Genomic DNA, 21,302 nt, shown 5'->3' on the forward strand with positions numbered 1-21,302 from the left:
TATGTGAGAAAGCCCCACATTTAAAACAGCCTTGTGATGAACCAGCCCCATTACTTGTCCCACTCGACTTGATCAGTGGACACTTATTGCGCAGGTGGTCAGGCGACCCACAAGCATAACATTTACGAGGGGTGACTGATCGGCGAGGTGGAGGCCGAGTATTACTAAAGGAAGGCGGGGGTTCTTTCGCTACACGCAAAGAATCGGCGTATCTAACTCCTTCCGCTGAGACGGCCAATGCTTCAAGTTCCGAGAAAGTTTGCGGGCACGCCGCGAAACACAAATATGACCTGTAGGGTGGTGAAATCCCTTCCACAATAGCTTGTACAATCTGATCCTCCGGGAAATGAAGAGCAAACACCCTAGTATAAAACTTAATATCTTGGATGAAGTCTGCCAAGTTTTCATCCAAGCGCTGTACCCGATAATAGTACTTCTGAATAAGGGAGGACCTGGCCCTAGCAGGGATGAAGTTAGTTAGCAAGTGGGCATGGAAATCCTCAATAGATGATTGCTCGGCAATGGCTCTTACGATTTTATCAGAGAGAATACCAATAGCATACGGATAGATAATTTGCAAAATTTGGCATGGAGAAAGAGAAAAAACAAGGGCATGATCCTGAAATTCAACTAGAAATCTTAAAAATGAAATTACGTCACTGGTGGTATTAACGGAAAACTTAGAGATACCTCTAAGCAACATTGCCAATGGATGAGGCAAGCTACTAAACCCGGGTGACATAGTAGGTAAAGGTTTCAATGGCAAGGTAGTTAATTCAGAACGTACATTATTTAATGAGTTACGGCGTTCAGACTCTTCCAATGGGGCAGAGGTTGTTTGAGCAGCAATGGTTTTCCTATTGACTTCTCCCTTATGAGGCTCTTCCTCGCTACTTACATTCACCGTGACGGGTTGATCAGTTTTGGGAGGAACCTCCCCAGTTAACAATTGAGTGACCTTGCTAGATAATTCAGAAATGTTTTCAAGCAGCGTACTAGCTTCCTTCCTCTGAACGTCATTCAACTTCAGAGACAACAGATCATTAACTCTATTTGAAAAGTGATATAGCCTGGCTTGCACATGCTTAATTTGATTAGGAGAAGGATCATTTTCATCAAAAAAACTAACTACAGATGCTAGCCCAGAAATATTCTCGACGATTGTGGAAAGAGAGTCGTCAACTTCTTTCTCTCCCAAGGTGGGGATTGAAATAGGCAATTCAAGGGACTCTCTAAGCTTGTTTGTGTCTACTGCAACCGTGCCTCCAGATTGCACATTTCTAATAGTTAACTCATATATCAACTCCTCTTTGCGCAAATAGTTAAGATGGAGAACATCGCGAGGTCCGGGCATGATGACAGAACAATTTTGAAAAACTCAAAAAAAAATTCCAGCAACTGAGTAAATTGTTAGAGTTCGGAACAAAACAATGTTTAACCGTCAAAAAGGGCTAAATTGAGACCCATTCAACCACGCTCTGCTACCACTTGTTACCGTGTTTTAGTGGTAGGTAGAGGTGAAAGAAGGTGCGGGCGTGAACGGGTCTCAAACTACGGAATCAAAGTTAATGTAAAATTTAACAAGGTTATATTTTCTTTTCAAAAACAAAGAAATAACAAGCATGGCAGGTACAAAGTAGCAAGTCCAAAGGGTAGTTACAATATTTACAGAATTTGGGCTTCGCGCCCTGACTCCACAATGCTTGGGCAATCAGCTCAGTTTTACCCCAAACACAAGTTTCAACAGAGGGGCAGAAAACCCCATTCATGCCTAGGAGTCCTTGCTCCAAATTACACTGAAAAGCCTCCACGAGGCATACAACACTCAATTTTCAAAAAAAAAAAGAGAGAGCCACTCGCTCTCAACTCTAAGCCTCTCAAAGGCCACACCAAACTCCACCTTCGAGTTGTCCTCACTGGACATAGACACAGGGGTAAAATACCCAACCTACTGAGGTCTATAAAATGAAAAGGGGCAATTACATGACCTCTACAATAACAATTTGAGAGGAGGCGATCTGCACTCCTAATACACTTGTTTTTAAAACCTAATCTGGCTCTAGGCCACTTATGCAAGGGCTAATCCCATACTACAGAGGTGACTTTAGAAAAGAGCGATTTGTTTTACGTTAACGAAGAATAGGTTGAGAAAATAAGTTCACCTCAAAACAATGTGAGTGGGAGCTCGAGAGGGTTAGCACTCTCTATCCCAATATGCAGCTTTAAAAGAGAATAGATGAAAAGATTGGTTACATTTTAGGAAAAGGTTACATGGTGGAAACGCTTCGAACCCGCTCCGAGAGTTAAACTGCCAACCTAGCAAGAAAAGAAGTTATTAAGAGGCCATTACCTGGTGTTGAACAGCTGGAGAAGAAAGAGGCGCTTCCCGCCCCCTGCTATGTACTTTACACACTGAAAGATGGAACAGAAGTGGCCCGGAGACCCAAAAATCAGCAGTTTAAATACTCTCGCGGAAGGTTCTAGGCGTTTTAGGGAAGCGAACACCCGCCCACAATCACTTTATTGGCTAGGGTACAGAAACATATCCAAGTTGGGGGAAGATACATCGGATTGGTCGGAAATTACTAAAAGAAATTCGGGATTGGATAAATCTAAAACAAGGGGAAAAAGAGGGGTATACAGCCAACTTAAACAATAACAGAAAGAAATTTAACAAGAAACAAACTTTTGAAATAAGAACTTCTCCAAAAAAAATAGTTCTTTCACTCCGCACTAGGGTGCACTATTGTTGATCTTCAGTAGTGTCCTCTAGAAGAGAAAGTTCACACTTCTTACTACAAGCAAAACAAAAATACGTCGAAAATGACACAGTTCAAAAACTCCAAAATTTCCAGGTAGAGACATCTTCTGAGAAACTTGAAAATTAATACTGTCCATAAAGTTCAGACTTCCTCCAGCAGAGGAGTTTCAACAGGCGCACATTTTAAATTAGCGATGTGGAGGTGTACCGCCCGGTACAATAATAATAATAATATAAACACGGAAAATAATAAAACGAGAGTAATAAAACTGAACTCGGACATAATAATACTGGCACTTAATATGAATAGGGAAATAGGTAAAATATCAAAACAGTAGCGGTGATTTCACATCTAACTTAGAAGCGTGACGAATAACTATCAGTAGCAAAATCAAATCATACGCATAGGAACAATAGGCCTAATAATGACAACTAAGAAACGATTGTGGAAGGTGCAGGAGCCCTACGAGGTCCATGGGATAGTACAACGTAATGGGGGAGAAAAGGTTCACGATTAAACACCCTCTAGCACAACTATATTAAAAATAACAAATGAAGATTTACAAAAACAATTTAAAGGATATAGCAACGGATGCTTGACTCAACAACAAATACAGATCGACTAGTCAAAGCAAAAGCATAATCAGGATACTTAAATCACTTAGTAAAACATAATTTTAATGTATGCAGAATTACACATGGGTTGTTGATTAAAAATGCAGGTAAAAGATATGAAATTACAACCAACGGGAATCTAGGGCAAACTCGGGCACGTTAAATTAAAAAATCTTTAAAATTACATTAAGCAAGAAAATACCAAAACACAAAAGGAATTAAATTAAATCAAATGAAATCAGAAACTTTGAAATGGCAATAGAAATGGCACTTACCAATAAGAACTGGTGTTCCCGAGAAGAGCCCTCGAGCGCAAGCGCTCGCTAGGGCGGTCGGATGTAAATGACGCCGAGCACACTCATCATTCTGCCTAAGCCGGCAAAGGCCGGAAATGGCCCGATCACAAACAACCCATAAGATCAAATTCCACTAGATTTCCATTCTTTTTGCCAATAGGAAATTTCGTTATTTTAGCAAATCAAAACGCATGACCATAGATGGTCATAGTAAGATAGCAATTTCTCTAAATTTCCTAATGCGACACCTATTTCAACAGCAATAACTGCATGTGCGGTTATATGATGTCCGAAAATTAAAGCACCTTACATTTTTCAAATGTTACAAAATTACATCTTGATATACAGATCACTTAATCACTCATGCAATGTTAACAATAAAGTTCATAAGTCCCATTCTTCAGGTTTTCCTAATTTACATTATTTTCTAGTTACATAAAATTTGAATACAAAACTCACTCCACAATACTTCATAAAATTTGAATACAAACATCACTTCAAAATACTTCTTGCATCTTGTAATGTTCATTTACAGTTCCATATATCTTGCTGTTTTCTTAAATTACATTTTTAAAAAATTATTACAAACATTTTTAAATTAATATTTCTTGCAGTTACATAAAAAATAATTCCAGCAGAGTCCACAGTTCTTATTTCTTCATTTCTCACAGTACTAAATATTACAAACAAAATTGAAATCCTGCTGTCCTTTCTTGATGACAAAAATGCAATTCTGCTGTTCTTTCTTGATGACACACCTGTCACAATTTACGTAGATTACAGCATGAATTATCACATTAAAAATTGGAATTGAAGACCTACGGAAGTACGCGACAGAAGACGAGGTATATAACCCAGCATGCTCAGCTTTACTAGCAAATGGCGAGACAACATGAGATTTTCTTTTTCTAAGGCTCTAGAGGGGAAAAAAATAATGGAGCTACTTTGAACTTCATTGGTGCTCAAATCAAATACAGATTTTATAATATTTAGAGACTAAAAATGACAAGCGGTCGTTTTTGCGGAACAACATTTCATAATGCGGGACGCAAAATTTTCACGTCAAATATGGGGCATGTGGCAACCCTAAAACAAACATTTCATATCACTCCTCGAGTTCTACGCGGTCTTTATGCAAATATGCACATACGAGTGTAGCTACTTTGCCTGAACTTATTTGAGATGGTGAAAATGCATTATCACTGCTATAAAATGTATTTGCCATGAAAAGTAGCAAGTAGGCCTTCTTACGTGACAGGTATTTAATTAGTCTGAACTTGCAATAGGCTCGATTTGCTGTAGATCAGGAGATTCATCTCTTGGATCACTAGAATCCTCTCCTAAATTATTTACAAATTCATCACACTCCACGTCTAAAACAATTTTCACACGCGATTTCTTTTTGCTCGGAGAGTAACACAACCGGTGGTGGATAATTCTTTTCGTGCAATATAAACACTTGAAACAGTGACACCTACGAACTTGTTTGTTAGTTTTGTGATACAGTAAAACCTCATTAATTCAAAGTCGTAAGGACGCAAAAATGTGATTTTCAATTACGTAATTTAGAATTAATTGCCAACACCTAATTCAGAAATGCCAACCCTTGCTGCATCACAAAATATTCTAAGACCTGTTACTGCATGCAGTTACTGATTCACTGTTTAAACTTTTCAAATCGAGTTGGTCATGCGGTTAGGAGCGTGCGGCTGTGAACTTGCATCCAGGAGATAGTGGGTTCGAATCCCACTGTCGGCAGCCCTGAAGATTGTTTTCCGTGGTTTCCCATTTTCACTCCAGGCAAATGCTGGGGCAGTATCTTAATTAAGGTCACAGCTGCTTCCTTCCAATTCTTACGCCTTTCCTGTCCCATCGTCATAAGACCTATCTGTGTCGGTGCGACGTAAAGCCACTAGCAAAAAAAAACTTTTAAATGCCATGGAAAAAAAAAAGTATTTCCAAGATCTATCCAACAAGGCACATTTACAGTAGTGTACAGCATTTACAATGGATAACTTACTGGCAAGGCACCATATCTGCTTTGTCCATATAGGCTATTGTTACGATGGGCTCGCCACACCCAAATTCATTTTATACCTACTGCCAGGTTCAAAGTTAGGCCGCCCCTAACTTGGAGACAGACGCCTTTCGTAGCCGCTCCTCTGGAGTACAGATGCTACGGGTATGCCCCTTCCGCCATCTCCGCCGTACCGAAGTCCACCTTCTCCGCCGTAGATGCCGTTGAGCTCTTCGCTCGTAACCCTGAGCTGGGACCCATACCAGATGTTACACACAGGGTCAGTATGTTCTGGGACTCACATAGGTAGGGGCGCCACTCCCTGGGTAGGGCTGCCTCCGAAGAGGGTCCCTACCTGCTAGTAGGAAGTAGTGGAAACGTTTAAATATCTGGGGAGTGAATTAATGGAGAATGCTCGGCTGGATGCTGAGATTAGTAAAAGGATTCAAGCTGGAAGTTGTTTCTATCATAGTGTAAGAAACATGTTATGGGACAAAGATGTGCCAACGGAAGCAAAGGATATTATGTACAAGATGTATTACGTACCCGTAACAACTTACGGAGCAGAAACTTGGACAATGACAAAGAAGGATGAGAGTCGAATACAGGCAGCCGAAATGATGTTCTTGAGGAGTGTGATACAGAGGAGTAGAAGAGACAAAATAAGGAATGAGAAAATCCGGGAAGAAATTGGAGTGGAAAAAATTAATGATAGAATAGAGAAGAACCGACTGAGAGGTTTGGGCACATAAAGCGAATGAGCGACGAAAGAATGCCAAAAAAGGTGATGGAATTGCAAATCCAAGGAAGGAGAGGCCGTGGACGACCACGATTGAGATGGAAGGATACCATCCAACGTAGCATTATAGAAAGAAACCTGGACTGGGACACGGTGTTGGAGGAGTGGTGGTGGAAAAACCGAAGAAAGTGGAGAGGAAACATATTTGCCCCTACCCGGCTACAGCTGGATAAAGGGAAATGATGATGATGATGATGATGATGATGAACTTACTGGCAAACATAACCTCATGAAACAAAAGAAAAAAAAGGATGATTCAGAGACAAGGAGAAATCTATGCTGGCTCTCCTATGCAAGTACTTTATTCATTGGATTGCTGTACTGTATGCATTTTAGATGTCTTGTACGTGCGTGGAAAGTACCCGATGCCCTTAAAACACCGTGGCTTTTCAAACATTCCTATGACGTGGGGAGGACGTAGGAAGTGGCACATTGCCTGCTACGTGATATTGTGGCGTTCTTTCGTAATTCAGAAATGCCAACCCTTGCCACGTCACAAAGTATTCTAGGACCCATTAATGTATGCAATCACCAAGATTCACAATTTAAACCTTTCAAGTGCCATGAAAAAAAAAAAAAAAACAACACCTTCCGAAATGTATCCAACAAGGTGCATTTACATTATTCAAATAAAGCACTTGGATAAATCACTGGCAAACATAACCTCATGCAACAAAAAGAAATTCAAAGACGAGGACAAGTTATGCTGGCTCCTCTGTGCAAATGCCTTATTTTTTTGGATTACTGTACTGTTTGCATTTTTAGATGCTTAGTACTTGCACGGAAACATCGTGGGTTATCGAACTCTTTCCTATGACGAGGGGAGGAAGTCTCGCTTTCGTCTGCATCGCATCACAGTACAGTGCCCACATCTCCTTTAAAACCATAAGTCCGTTTGATCTCTGCATTAAAAAAAAAAAAAAAAGGTGGTGCAGTTTCCCTTGACTTTGACAATATTGTTCGGTGTTGTGAATTTATTACAATCATGAGCCATGCGTTTTCACCAACTGTCTGCATCGCCAGTGTTCACGGATTCTGTTTCTTCGCACATTGCCTGCTCCGTGATATTGTGGCGTTCCTTAAAGTGCTATATACTAATAAATTACGATTTCACTCAACCTTAGCAACTATGAAGCACATTGTAGACAAATCGAAGCGAGTGAAACCGCGGTAAACTACCCCCTGCACGTTTCGGAAGATGCATTCTATCGTGACGTTGAGAAAATTTTGTTTTTAAATGTAAAGGCTGTTTGAACTAAAAGTACGAATTGTTTCCTGTTTAAATATGACATATGGGGTCAGTTTCCTTCCATCTGTGGGTACACAAAGCATAACTGTACACCCAACATCGAAAACTATGTGAACCAGGTGCGTGTTGCCACCCTTGAGGCAAATAAAACCTGCACCCCAATTTCGTGCCTCAAGTTTTTTTAAACAATGTGTGGGGATTATTTGCGTAAATATGGTACCAAGAATAAATCGTACTGTTTTTCTTTGGGTCTTTTCTAGTTTTCATATCAAGTAATCCTTGTGTGGATCCCATACAATGGAACCATGCTTTAATTGAGGTCTTACCAGAGACTTATCTGCTTTCTCCTTTACATCCTTACTAACCTAACCCCATGGCACTTCAGTCCTGAATGGCCTTGGCCTACCAAGCGACTGCTGCTCAGCCCGAAGGCCTGCAGATTACGAGTTATTGTGTGGTCAGCACGATGAATCCTCTCGACCATTGTTCTTGGCTTTCTAAACTGGGCCCGCTATCTCACCGTCAGGTAGCTCCTTAGTTGCAATCATGTACGCTGAGTTACATCCTTACTACAACCCTTAAATACCCTCAAACCATGTGAAGAGATCTGTATCCTTTCTTTACAACCTCATTCCTTATATTAACCCTTATGCTTTCAAGGTAACAATCTATCGGTTCCCACGGTTCCTGCAAAAACTGTCATGATAACGATCCATCGTTACCAGCTTTTATTGGTATTAATTCGTTACTTACATGCCAGATAGCAACATTTTGCATGGAATAAGAAGAGTACATTTTTAACTCATGTTATACTCCGCGGGAACTGCCAACTATCCGTATTTATCAATATTCGTAGAGTTTAAAACATGCGCTCACTGGAGTTTGGTGTCTTGTTTATGTTGTGGTTGGCGGCAAACATGCGAGCATTTCTCTCTCTTTTTGTTGATGATACTGATTATATTAAGCAGTATAATAGACATTGTATTTTGTTTACTTGCTAGTTCATTATTTAAATAGTTTTCTTAGGTAAGTAGGTGCATATTGTTAGGGAAGCATTGGATAAAGTCGGATATTGTTCATTTAGGTTAGGCCTAGTTATTTATCGCGTGCAACATGTCAGAGAGAATTCATTCAGCTGACAATATCACGGAATATCTTGACAATTATTCAAGTGTTGTTGTCTCAATCAGAATGTGTAGATGACAATGATATTAATCCAACATCTCCACTAAGAAATGTGTATTTTATGCAAAAATGGCTGACTCTCTTCAGTGATACATCACTTTACACAATTTAATCTGTCCTTGTATCAAATGCACATAGAACCTTGATATTTACCATGCTAGTAAACAATAATATAACCTTTCTACTAACATCATTCACAAACTTGTGCAGTGAACAACATTTCTCGGGCTTACTTCAAAGGTTTCAAAATCTGAAACTTGTAACTTTGTTTCCACATTCGTTACTTTTAAAAAATAAACCGTTCTGCTTTAGAGACATGACTCGCTTGCAATATTGATATCTTTATTGGTGTGCCTTCCATGTAATTTTAAAAGAAGCGTGCGCATAGTGGGGGTAAATATGGCTGACAGTTTTCACGCATCCATCAGCTGAGATCTTGAAGGTGAAAGGGTTAACACCTGGGTACTTGAAGTGAGGTACTATGAGGTACTATCATCCCATCAACACAGTAATTAAAACTGAGAGAACTTCTTCTCTTGGTGAAACTTACAATCTCGCCACAAGACCTATCTCTGTCAGTGCGACGTAAAAAAAAAAAAAAAAAAAATTACAACCTGACTTTTCATCCCATTTACCTTCATACCATAGTCTGCTGTCCAGTGGTGGCTTGGCTTGTGACAAAATTTTTGGGGGATTCGCAACACATTTTTATTAATGTCTCAAATTACCAAAGTAGAACGTGAATCAGTACAAAATAACGTACTTAAGTCATTTCACTGAAAGTTCCTTGTACAGTTCCTTCTCCACTTATGAAGTGGTAGAACACCTATAACTGGCGATGCATTTTTCCTAGACTAGTCTGTGAGTGTACAACAAAATGACAATTATGACTGCTGGGCTGAGTGGCTCAGGCGTTTGAGGCGTTGGCCTTCCGACTCCAACTTGTCATGTTTGATCCTGGCTCGTTCCGGTATTATCGGAAGATGCTCAAATACATCAGCCTTGTGTTGGTAGATATACTGGCACGTAAAAGAACTGTGGGACTAAATTCCAACGAGATAAGGTAAATTTAAGGGTTCCACCTTTTCAATACAAAACAATTATAATGTGCAATGTATCACAACATGTTTAATATGGTACCAGTATGGTATGGTATGGTTTGTGCCATTATCAGCCGGTCATTTAAAAGACCAAAAGAGCAAAATATACAAGATAATATTCACAATATTCCATGTGAAATTGCATCGTAAACCTAGGTTGGGTCCTAATAGACTACCACTGTATTAATACAGGAACCGTTTGCTGCATAAAGTTTACAGTCTGTTTTCTTGGCAATCACGATCCGAAGGGGGAGTTACATATATGTCAGCTCCAGTGTTAACTAAGTATCTGCATGCGCTACTTCTGTCTGTAAAGAATAGGCGGCGTGAAAGACGGCTCCGGTCACCTTCCGCCTCTACTGCTTATTAGAATGCTGGGCGGAAAGTAGTTGGTATGAGCATGGGCTCTGACATTTCTTCGCTCTGTGCCAATATTTTAAATGATACCAGCTTAGTGCTCCATTTGGGTTAAAATGCTGGGCTGACCTTGCCCTCGATGTGTCTTGTGATCTACTTTGTGAGGACTGTGATGAAAGTGAGCTTCTCCTTGAAGAACGTGACGTTTTAAATTCATTGATGGATAATGTTAACTCAGCGATCTGTGCTTCCAGTCGATGTGGGTAATGTTAAATGTTATAACCCATAAATATAGAAGTGTTTGTGTGAGTAGCTTTTCAATCAATGCTAAGTAGATTATGAAAAAATGAAATAAAGAACATACACAATAGCAAATAGGAAAGTCCAAAGAATATGAGCTTATGTGTAGCCCAGTTGGTGTAGCCATATTTGGGTTGTACACTACGGTCCGCCACAAGACTACTTGTGGTCGATTACTGTTTGGCTTGGTGTTATTAGATTTTTTGAACAGTTTGGCTGATCAAAGTTAAACTCGAAGAAGTTTTCACGGGAAACTGACAACGTTTCCCCAGTAAAACTGAATGTAAAGTATAGAGATTTTTAACTTGTGTACTGGTAATTAATGTTTGAAGCCAGCCCCGCAGTCCAAGTTGCTTGCCTCTCACCCTAAGGGCCCGTGTTCGATTGCCGGCCAGGTCAGGCGTTTTTACCTGGATGTGAGGGCTGGTTCCAGGTTCACTCAGCCTACGTGATTACCTTAAATTCAGGAGCTATCTAATGGTGAGATGGAGACCCTAGTCTAGAGAGCCAGGAATAATGGCCGAGAGGATTTGTCACACTGACCACACGTCACCTCGTAATCTGCAGGCCTTCAGGCTGAGCAGCAGTCGCTTGGTAGGCGAAGACCCATTGGGGCTGTAGTTTAGTTTGGTTTAGGAGTATATAATTATAAATAAACTTTTAAATGATTTTAGCCAATTTGTTGATGGTTTCCATTCGTTCCTGGATTTTCCATTCTCCCGTGTTGTACGTTGTTTGTTTGTTTGTTTGTTTGTTTGTTTGTTTGTTTGTTTGTTTCTGTTTTTTTCCTTTGTGGTTCCTCCAAAAATGGAGATTCAAGGTTCCACTGTATATGCCTACCAATTGCATTTAGAATATCCCCAGAAATCTTAATTTTTATAACTTTCAATATTTGTATCTTTTGGTAAATAACTTTATCATCATATGTAAATGTCAGTAATTCACCAGAATAAGTCACCTCCTCTACCTGAACATTAGCCTTACATCCAACTACCTTTACATTCTGCTGACCAAATACTTCTGCATTCTGTAAGTCATCACATACACACTCCCTTTGTTCATTAATGATTCCTGGAATGTACCTCTTGGAACCTGTTTCTACCTTAAGGTATCTGTACATATCCTTCCATTGTTTCTTAAAATTCATTTGGCTGCCAGTTATGTTTGTTTTCATGTTATTCTTAGCTAAGTTTGTGACTTCCCCTCTTGGAGAACAATAATTGAACGAGAAATGCAACCATGCAAGCTAAGGGCGCCAATCTTTAAGTTGATGACTTAAAGATAAAAATTTACAATCAAGCTTGGACGGACTCTTATCACAGGGATGGGGTGATAGTGCACTAATCATTAAGCAGGAGAATTAGAAATCAAAAGGCTAATTAAGGCAGATTGATTAAAGTGAACTAGGAAAATACTATTTATTATATTGAATATAAATGATGACGGTTTAACGAGAACTGAATTTAAAATAGGAAATGAATTTAACAAAAAGTTGAATGACTCTACTTCGCGAAAACTTGCAATATTTTTAACTCGCTTGCTCACCATGTAGTCTTGTTCTGCTGGTCCTTGGAAAGCTTCCATCCTTGTAGCTGGAACATCACCGGTCGTCTTTGAGATATCTTCATCTGCAGCTAAGTACCATTCCTGCCTTGCAAATTGCATCAACCACTAATAGGATGATGGCTTTGAAACTATCACTCCCTGTTATGCTCTATCTCATATATTGGAGATGAGCCCTAAATCATAGTTAGAAAAACCTCCTTGGGTTATGTGGAGAGGATACTCAATTAATAATCCTTCCAACTTTACTGAAAATGTGCACTGAAGTTTCATTTCTATCTAGTTTAATACTACCTATTGTCTTAGACTGGTATAAACTGGTCTAATACAGAGCTGTTCGTACTTCCTGATGAGAGTGGCTATACACCCATCATTCAGAAATTCCTAAGTACCACGTCGTGTTAACGAAGTAATGAATGTAGAAGTGATAAACTATCACACTAGTCCACTATGGTACCACAACCATAAGAAAAGTTATCAGACCTAAAGCGAAATACAAGATAGAAGAATCAAGAAGAATCCCGAAGAATAATGATGCCAAGAGCTCCAACACGCCCTTCTATAACCTTTTCTGGCTCTAATTACAGGTCGCTACACGTGGTCCAATCAGTTGACACGTCTCTCCCCACTCCAGATATTAGAGTTGATGGGTCCCAACCAAGATATCAACTGTTCTTCTATTAGCCCTTTCACTCAGTATCCATGGCAACATGACGCTCCTTTGAAAATATAGGCGGTGATCAGTTTGAATTATTCTGGTCGAAATACAATAGCTGTCGTTACAACGCTTGAACACGTGCTCGCTTTTCCCAGAATTTGATGTCTAAATTTGTCCTTCCTTCTTCCTCGGTGATGTGGCAAGATAGAGGAAAATCTACTGCAAGTTAAATTTAAACGAATGTCTCAAGAATCTAAGTTAATATTAGGATATTCAGCCCTCGTTTACAAGTCGTAGTTACAAAGTAATGAAATGATAGTGAGCAAATGATCAAACATGAATTATAATAAAATTACATACCAAGATAAATATCATGATGTTAAATTCCTGAATTAATTACACATAATAAAATTAACATAATTACACTGTGACGTCTGGAACGTTACAAGTTTTTGCTAAATTCAATTTCCCAGTAAGTTCTTTCAATCTCTTACTCCTGCAACTGTTCCTAAGTCTGTTTCTTTCTAACCTGCACTTCCTTCTTAATCTCTCTATTTCCCTGTTAAAATAGAATGGGTCCTTACTACCTTTGAAGGTCAATACCTGTTTTCACACTCCTCAACAATTGCTTTAAACCCATCCCATAAGCTGTTTACATTTTCATTTACCATTCTCTACTGATCATAATTGCTTTTAAAAAAACTCTCATGTGCCTCTCTTATTATCCATATGGTGTTGCATATGGCAATACAATCCTGATATCAATATCAAGCAATGCTTTACAGTACCAGCTTCCTAAATCGCTCTTCTGCTTTCTGTACACATAGTAAAAATCAGCCATGAGTATGCTGGGAAGCTGCATATTAAAGGACCTTCGTCCAAGAACACTCAATCAGTTTCAGAATGCAGCACATGGTGGAGTAGCTGAGTGTTTGTAATTATTTGATGAATACTGATAAATAAAATCATGAAAAAGAATATATAAATAAAATTACTCAAAAACTTAATAAAATTAATAAACATAATGAACCGAAATGTTCGTAGTATGGGCACCAGAGTTCACAAGAATGGATCCCTCGAATTTTGGTAGAGCATGATAAACTTTATATCCCAGGGCGTGTACATAACGCTGCGTACTGGTACATCTGCTGCAGGCCTTACCTAACCTCGTGAAAACGACTAAATAGGTAGGAACTGCACCTAGGTTCATCAATAACTCCACTGATTCTAAAGTAGCTAACTATATTCTTAACAAAATCCGTGCATGAGCACCTCATCAACACACAAAATTATACATATAATACACACATAAAATATTGCTGGAAGACTCCATATTTACAACAACAATGAAAACAGTGGGAAAACGAAATCGAGAACTAAACTACCATTTGTAGATAGTCCGATGAACAATGTACATATATGTAGATAAATACCCTTCACTGTCTCTGTATCAATCCTACTTGCCAATTCTCATAATCAGCACTTCTAACATCACACAGATACTGTACCTCGTAATACTGTGTTCACAGACTTTAACACGTGTTGTAAAGATATATACATTTGAGCAACACATGCTTATCGATCCTGAACATAACTTATGGAAAGTCTGAGATAGCTTTCAGCAACATATAATGCCAGGCTGCCACAAGTGCTACAATATTCAATGCGTAAACACTCCACAGTTTGTCGATCAGCCACTTTCCATGAACATAACAAGACTGCGTTCCATGAACGTTTGAAGTCCAGTCCAGTATATTGCAACCGTGTCACTACCATACCATATATCAGCACTACTTCCTTCCCGTACAGTGTGTCAGTACTCCTTCTTGTCCGTACCGAGTGTGTTTCCCGCCGTTTGATCAACCTTTATAGGCATCAGCATTCCCCTTCCTCTCACATAATACGTCTGGATTGGTCCTTGCCAGCCAATCATGAGTGATCCATCAGTCAAGACCATGCCTTGAGCTCATACTTGGTCCCAAGACATAAACAAACTCTGGGGTATATCACATGAGTCATATAACTTTCCTAGTACAACAACAAGCTCAACTCGTCAGACTGGGATGCCCACATGAGTCATACAAATTACCAGGGTCCAAGATAGCAATGTTTTCCTCACTCGTACAAAACAAATTGCTCATACTACATATATGGTTACCTTCCAGCTTACAAAGATTAATGACAAAATATACAAATGAAATACTGATAATAATAATAATAATAATAATAATAATAATAATAATAATAATAATAATAATAATAATAATAATAAATCGAATACTGACAATGATATCTCTAACTTCTACATACAGTGCGAGGGTGTGATATATGTACTATCACATGTTATATTTATTAAAAAATCAAAGGGTAGGAATTTGTATTGCAGTTGGGTGAGGCCAGTATTGCAGTTGGGTGAGGCCACTGATCATGATGGTGGTGATACTAAGTACATTCATAGCAGGTTGTAACATTGTTGAAAACGTTCTGTAAAAGTATCACTACAAGTGCAAAGGCTCAAGACTTGTTTGAGCCCCTTATTACTTTACCTTAAAATAATTTTGAACTAATTCCATATTGATGGGGCTTGTTCCACATCCAGCCATTATGGAGGATTATAGCACCTATTCAATGCAATCTCCCTTGGCACCTTTAAAGGTGCTTTTTTAAAGATTTTTTTCACACTCAACAATTGCTTTGGCCCATCCCATAGGGTGTTTTTTATTATTATTATTATTATTATTATTATTATTATTATTATTATTATTATTATTATTATTATTATTATTATTATTAAACTCCCTTATGCCTTGCTTTTATCAACCAGGACTTACAATATGTAGTGGACATAATTTTATAAAGGCTGTTGAAGGCAAGGGTTTTCAAAGAGAATTATGAGGGGCTTATATCTCTATTGCACTATTGCAATACATGAAAGCTCTGCCTGAACTGCAGCAGAAGCATGAGTAGAAGACAAGTATGGTAGAATGTTTGTAGATAAAGATTACTGAAATGTTGAATGCTTAAAATCTCTCCCGCTGGCCGAGTTGGCCAAGCGGTCAGGGGCACGCGGCTGTGAGCTTGCATCCGGGAGATAGTGGGTTCAAATCCCACTGTCGGCCGCCCTGAAGATGGTTTTCCGTGGTTTCCCATTTTCACACCAGGCAAATGATGGGGCTGTACCTTAATTAAGGCCACAGCCACTTCCTTCCAACTCCTAGGCCTTTCCTATCCCATCGTCGCCATAAGACCTATCTGTGTCGGTGCGACGTAAAGCAACTAGGAAAAAAAAAAATAATAATGAATTCCTTGATTTTAATCTGTGACTCTGTTTATTGTTGAAAGCAGTTTTACATTAATCGAGTTAGCTTACAACAGCTAACTGTTGATTTTCTGTTGTGGTTTTCTCACTTAGCAGTCTATTATGAAACCTGTAAGGCAGCAGGATCAGGAAATTTCTCCTTGTCTAGTTCATGGCCAATTATTGCTTAAAATGTTAGATTTTTATGTAGATGAAAGAAATAAAATCAGACAAATTACCATAAAACCTAGTTAAGATGTTTCTGCAGGAGACAAGGGATAAGAACATGTTAAAGGAGAAAATATTTTACTGAAGACACTAATAAAAAATGTCCATCAGGGATATGGAAACACTAGATATGATTTTTTTTTTTTCCGACATGAGGGCATTTTACATTGTATGTCCGCTGACAGAGTGAAAACTATATGTACCATTTCTAAAGATGAGAGGAGAGTAAAAAGGTGTGAAGAACACGAGAGAACAAATATGAAAACCGTTTCCTCTGGGGCTTATATTTACATGGGGATCCATAAAAATATCAACGTATTATTGCAGATCACATTCTTTCTAAAACAAATTGTAGTAGATGCCTTCTATTTTGGACCAGTGGGTTATTAAACATTATTTTCTGATCACAGTCTTAGACAATGAATTGGAGGTTACACTCAACCATGTACAACTGCGAGAGAATGTCTTTGGCCGTCATTTTGAATCTGACAAAACTTTGACCAACTGATGTGGTCAAGTTGAAACTCAAAGGTGTGAGTTTCAACATTTGTGCCACCTCTGCGCACTTAAAGATGCCGATGCCTGTCCACCTTCTGAAAGATTATAATTTTGTCTTGATTAGTAAGGAACTTCATGACTTTTTTCTAATACATAACTAGGCTATCTCAAGACAAATGTGCATCATGCTAGTAAACTTCACACGCTTATGTTCCTAATTCAGATGTAGGCTATCGCGCGACAAATATTCGCTACCACCAATTGTACCACTCAGCACAAAATAAATTTCTAACTTCTGAATGGAATGCGAAATACAAGCACACAGGCTCACTGTGTTATTCAGCAATCTCACTGCTAACCAGCAAGCAAAACTGAACATTCCTGAGGCTAACAGCTTGCTTGTGCAACTTATCCTGTGAAGTTTAGGAAGTCAAGGCCTTTCTCCGTTATCACGCAGTTGTGGCGAGGGCTCTTATCCGAGTTTGAAATCACTATTTCCTTTCACAAGGGATGACAAAACATTTTCAGGTCTAGGAAAAATGTGATCATACTAAACGGTAATAGCGAATATTAATGATGCAATAAGTGAGGTATTTTTATTTGGATTTAATATGATGAGAATCGTGATTTCGAATTTACGAAGTGCTAAGCGGGAAAATGTGTAAAATACACTAACAAGGTTTTACTGTATTGATGAGTCCAAGAAGAGATCATGGGAAGTTTTTGGTAATAACCTTGGTAGGTGTTGTCAAGGAGCACGGGAGATGGTGGTGGTGATGATTATTTTAAGAGGAAGTACCACCCACACTCCAACGTTCAGAGCCCCTGGGGTCCCTTTTAGTCACCTCTTACGACAGGCAGGGGATACTGTGGGTGTTATTCTACTGCCCCAACTACAGCGGGAGGGGCAGGGGAACTTATTCTGGACTCTAATAAAGAACTTCAGAATGGCAGGGGAAAGGGAAATGAATAGTGGTATAGGTTAATCCGGTGAACTCTTTTTAGGTAATGGGGAAGCACTGGGCCAATTGGAAGAAATATTTTTTAAATATTCTCGGTGTGAAAGGAAATCTTTCATGGGGAGGTGAACAGTAATGGCAGTGAAATTACGCTTGAGGAGGTGCAAAAGATGCTGAAAAATGCTCCGAGTGGAATAGGCTGATAAGTATATGTTTTGCAGGTCTAGAAAAGGCATATGTCAGAACATCCAGGGAAAAGATGTTAACTGTACTGATGAAGTGTAGAATTAGGGGTAGGGTATTACAGGCAATCAGTTCTTGGCTCGAAGTAGTTATGGGGTTAGGCTGTAATCTTTCACCTTTGTTGCTCAAAGTATAGGCTACTGAAAGGTATATAATGGCTGGGAGGAGTTCAGATGGATGGAAATGTAGCAAGCGGTTTGGCCAATGCCAACAACTGTCCTTAAAGCTTGCTATCAAATATTTTGGAACTTGAAAGAGGTGCAACAAGAATGACATGAAAATTACCATTTCCAAGACTAAATTGGTGCCAGGGAAGAAATCTAACAGGATTTGAAAGTCAGTTCAAGACTACAAAATAGGAGAATGTAGATCAAGTATTTTGGTTGTGTATTCTCCCAGGACGGTAGTTTACTAAGTAAAATTGAATCAAGATGCAGGGAAGCTAGTGCAGTCAGTTCACAGTTGCGATTAATGGTATTCTGTAAGAAAGAAGTGAGTTCTTAGACAAAACTATCTTAACAGCTATCTGTTTTCAGACCAACTATGCTATATGGGAGTGAAATTTGGGTGGACTCATGATAAATAAGGTAGAAGTAAAAAGAAAAACAATAAAACATAGAAGTGGCAAGAATGATTGCTGGTTAAAACAGGTAGGAACAGTAGCGGAAAGGTAGTCGGAAGGAGGAGATAAAGGCTAGATTGGGAATGAACTCTGTGGATGAAGTGGTACGGTCATGTGAGGCGAATGGAGGAGGATAGATTTAGGAGAATAATGGATTCGGTCATGGTGGGTAAGAGAAGTAGAACCAAGACAATGATGATTGGACTCAATTTCTATTGATTTAATAAGAAGTGTAAAACTAAATGAGGCATAAAGCTATTTGCAGTTAGGGGATTGTGGAGATACTTAGTTGATTCACAGATGTTAGTTGATTCACAGATGTTTGCAGACTGAATGGTGAATGGCATAATAGAACCTGATGAAGTGGTTCAATGGGTGGGGTTCTTTTTTTTCTTTGCTTGGGTGGTCCTGCCAGACATTTCTGAGTATGCAGACCTCTCACTGGCATGTGGTGCATTCACGGTGTAGATACTCTCATGAGAGTCATTTATACTGGTAATAATGTTACTAGACACTCTGTTTCATATTACTCTGAAATTCCACTGATGTGTAGAAGGTGAGTTAGTAATACTGTACTACCAGGTATTATGTTAATCTTCACAGGAAGATAGTGTTGCTGCCTTATTCAGGGGTTACAAATGTTGTTACTATCAAGCCATGGATTGATTGATTGATTGATTGATTGATTGATTGATTGATTGATTGATTGATTGATTGATTAATCGGTTGATTGATTGATCTATTCTTCATTTAAAATGTTTTTGTAGTTATTTATGGGTCTGAAATGTTTGGAAGGTCAAGGATTACCATAATTTTTATATTGATCTTTCCTCATGTAGGTACCTAGAAGAAGCTGTTGTAAATTTGAAGCCAACCGACCCAACGACTCGAGAGCACATGCCATCTGTGATTGCTAACTTGCGTCGACAACTTTCTGCATATATCAGTAGCAATCCTAACCATCCAATAACACGCAAATTGCGTATGCTTCACATGGCAACTCAGTCTTTGCTCAGCTCTCCTCACTGACCATGAAATGTGTGCTGCTAACTTGTCTGAAGAAACTTGATCATATGTGATAATGTTGTTGTAGGTAGACTACAGACTCCAAACATACTTTCTTGATTGCCTTAAGTGTTACTTCAGATCGTGTACAGTTTAGATTACTTAGTGTGGAAGGATAGTTTGAATGAAGAATAAGTGAACGGTGCTCTACTAGGTATGTTCTGAATGTGGAATTCTTGTACAGATATATTAGGCATGTTCCAACAGTGAAGAATTCTTGTTTAGTGAGAGAGTATTAATTCATGGCAGAAATTTATAGGAAGAAACAGAAAGAAAAAGGATCCCTTCTTACTCATAAGTGGTTTGGTACTTAATGTGTAAGCATTAGCACATTGAAACTGAATTTAATTTACATATTGACTGGAACTTAATTTCGAGATTTTAGTTTACCTCGAAATCTTCCACAAACAACTAATGGAGATGTTTTAATCTCTTTCATGAGCATTGAAAATCCTTGCAAGCAAATGCTACTGACTAAAGGGAAGACCATATTTTTCTCACTGTCAGTTCATATGGGCAGCATGTATTTTATGTACATGGAATAATTAATTCTGAAGATTTTTTATGACCCTTCGCTTGTAAGTTTTAAAAATCACTCTGTTAAACTCTGCCAAAGTCATTGTACATTGGATACATGAAATGCAGTGAGAATATCAACTACAGATTGAGGTTCTTTTTTCAGTTCAGGATGTATTTTAAGCTATGATGTGATGATACTATTTTACCTTATTGTAAGTGGCTTGTTCTTTCGTAACATCATTGTAATTGAAGCTGCAGTCATGTCAAAAAAATTCAGATAGTTTGAACATGCCTTGTTATAATGTTAAGTTTATATTTTGTCTTACCAGTAATAGTTTCCCGTTGCTTTCAGCTTCTTGGGAATTTCAATTTGTGAAGACTGAATTTTTTAATTTAATCTTGTGATATAAGACATTACAAACACTGTCCTCTGGGTATAGCAATAATATGTACAGATCTAATATTAATTCCTTATTCAGAGACAGATGTGATCCTTTCATTGACAACCTGATGTACTATAGCCTGGAGTATATCTGTGCCCATTCTCTGTAATATTAGTTATTTTGTATGAAGTGTACACATGGAGTATTTTATATCAATAAATAAGTTTATTTGTATAACATACGTGTTGTTTTATTATAAATGTATATTTAGTTTTCATCCTCATATCCCCCCCCTTAATTGGAAGAGAACACCAAATGGAGGATAGTTTTCTTCTTCTGGTGCCATCTCATCAGAGAAGGTTGACAACCATCACAGAGTTAGTTTCTCCCATTTTGTGTTTCCTATATCAGAGTTGCTGTATCTTGGATCTTGAACCACTGTCGGATGTTTGCCATTCAGAAACATTTTCTCCATCCTGGTCTTTATTTCCCTTCCATCTTGCATTATGTGATCAGACCTATAGAACCGAAATAAGTTGCTTTCTGTGAGGTTTAATACTTCACATGTTTTCCTGGTTTGATGAAGA

The 21,302-nt window shown here is 38.6% G+C and overlaps 1 protein-coding gene across 6 annotated transcripts in view; it reads left to right on the forward strand.

Moving 5' to 3' along the window:
• Nucleotides 1-20,948, forward strand: part of Ge-1 (Enhancer of mRNA-decapping protein 4 homolog Ge-1) — a 320,261-nt gene extending 299,313 nt beyond the window's left edge. For all 6 annotated transcript variants that reach the window (XM_067151567.2, XM_067151568.2, XM_067151563.2 and 3 more), the window contains one exon: nucleotides 19,588-20,948. In XM_067151567.2, coding sequence (XP_067007668.2) covers nucleotides 19,588-19,777 — 190 coding nt within the window. In that variant the 3' untranslated portion in view covers nucleotides 19,778-20,948. The remainder of the gene's footprint in view (nucleotides 1-19,587) is intronic.
• The last annotated feature ends 354 nt before the right edge of the window (nucleotides 20,949-21,302 follow it).

This window comes from Anabrus simplex, chromosome 7 (genome assembly GCF_040414725.1).
Source record: "Anabrus simplex isolate iqAnaSimp1 chromosome 7, ASM4041472v1, whole genome shotgun sequence".
NCBI classification, from domain to species: domain Eukaryota; kingdom Metazoa; phylum Arthropoda; class Insecta; order Orthoptera; family Tettigoniidae; genus Anabrus; species Anabrus simplex.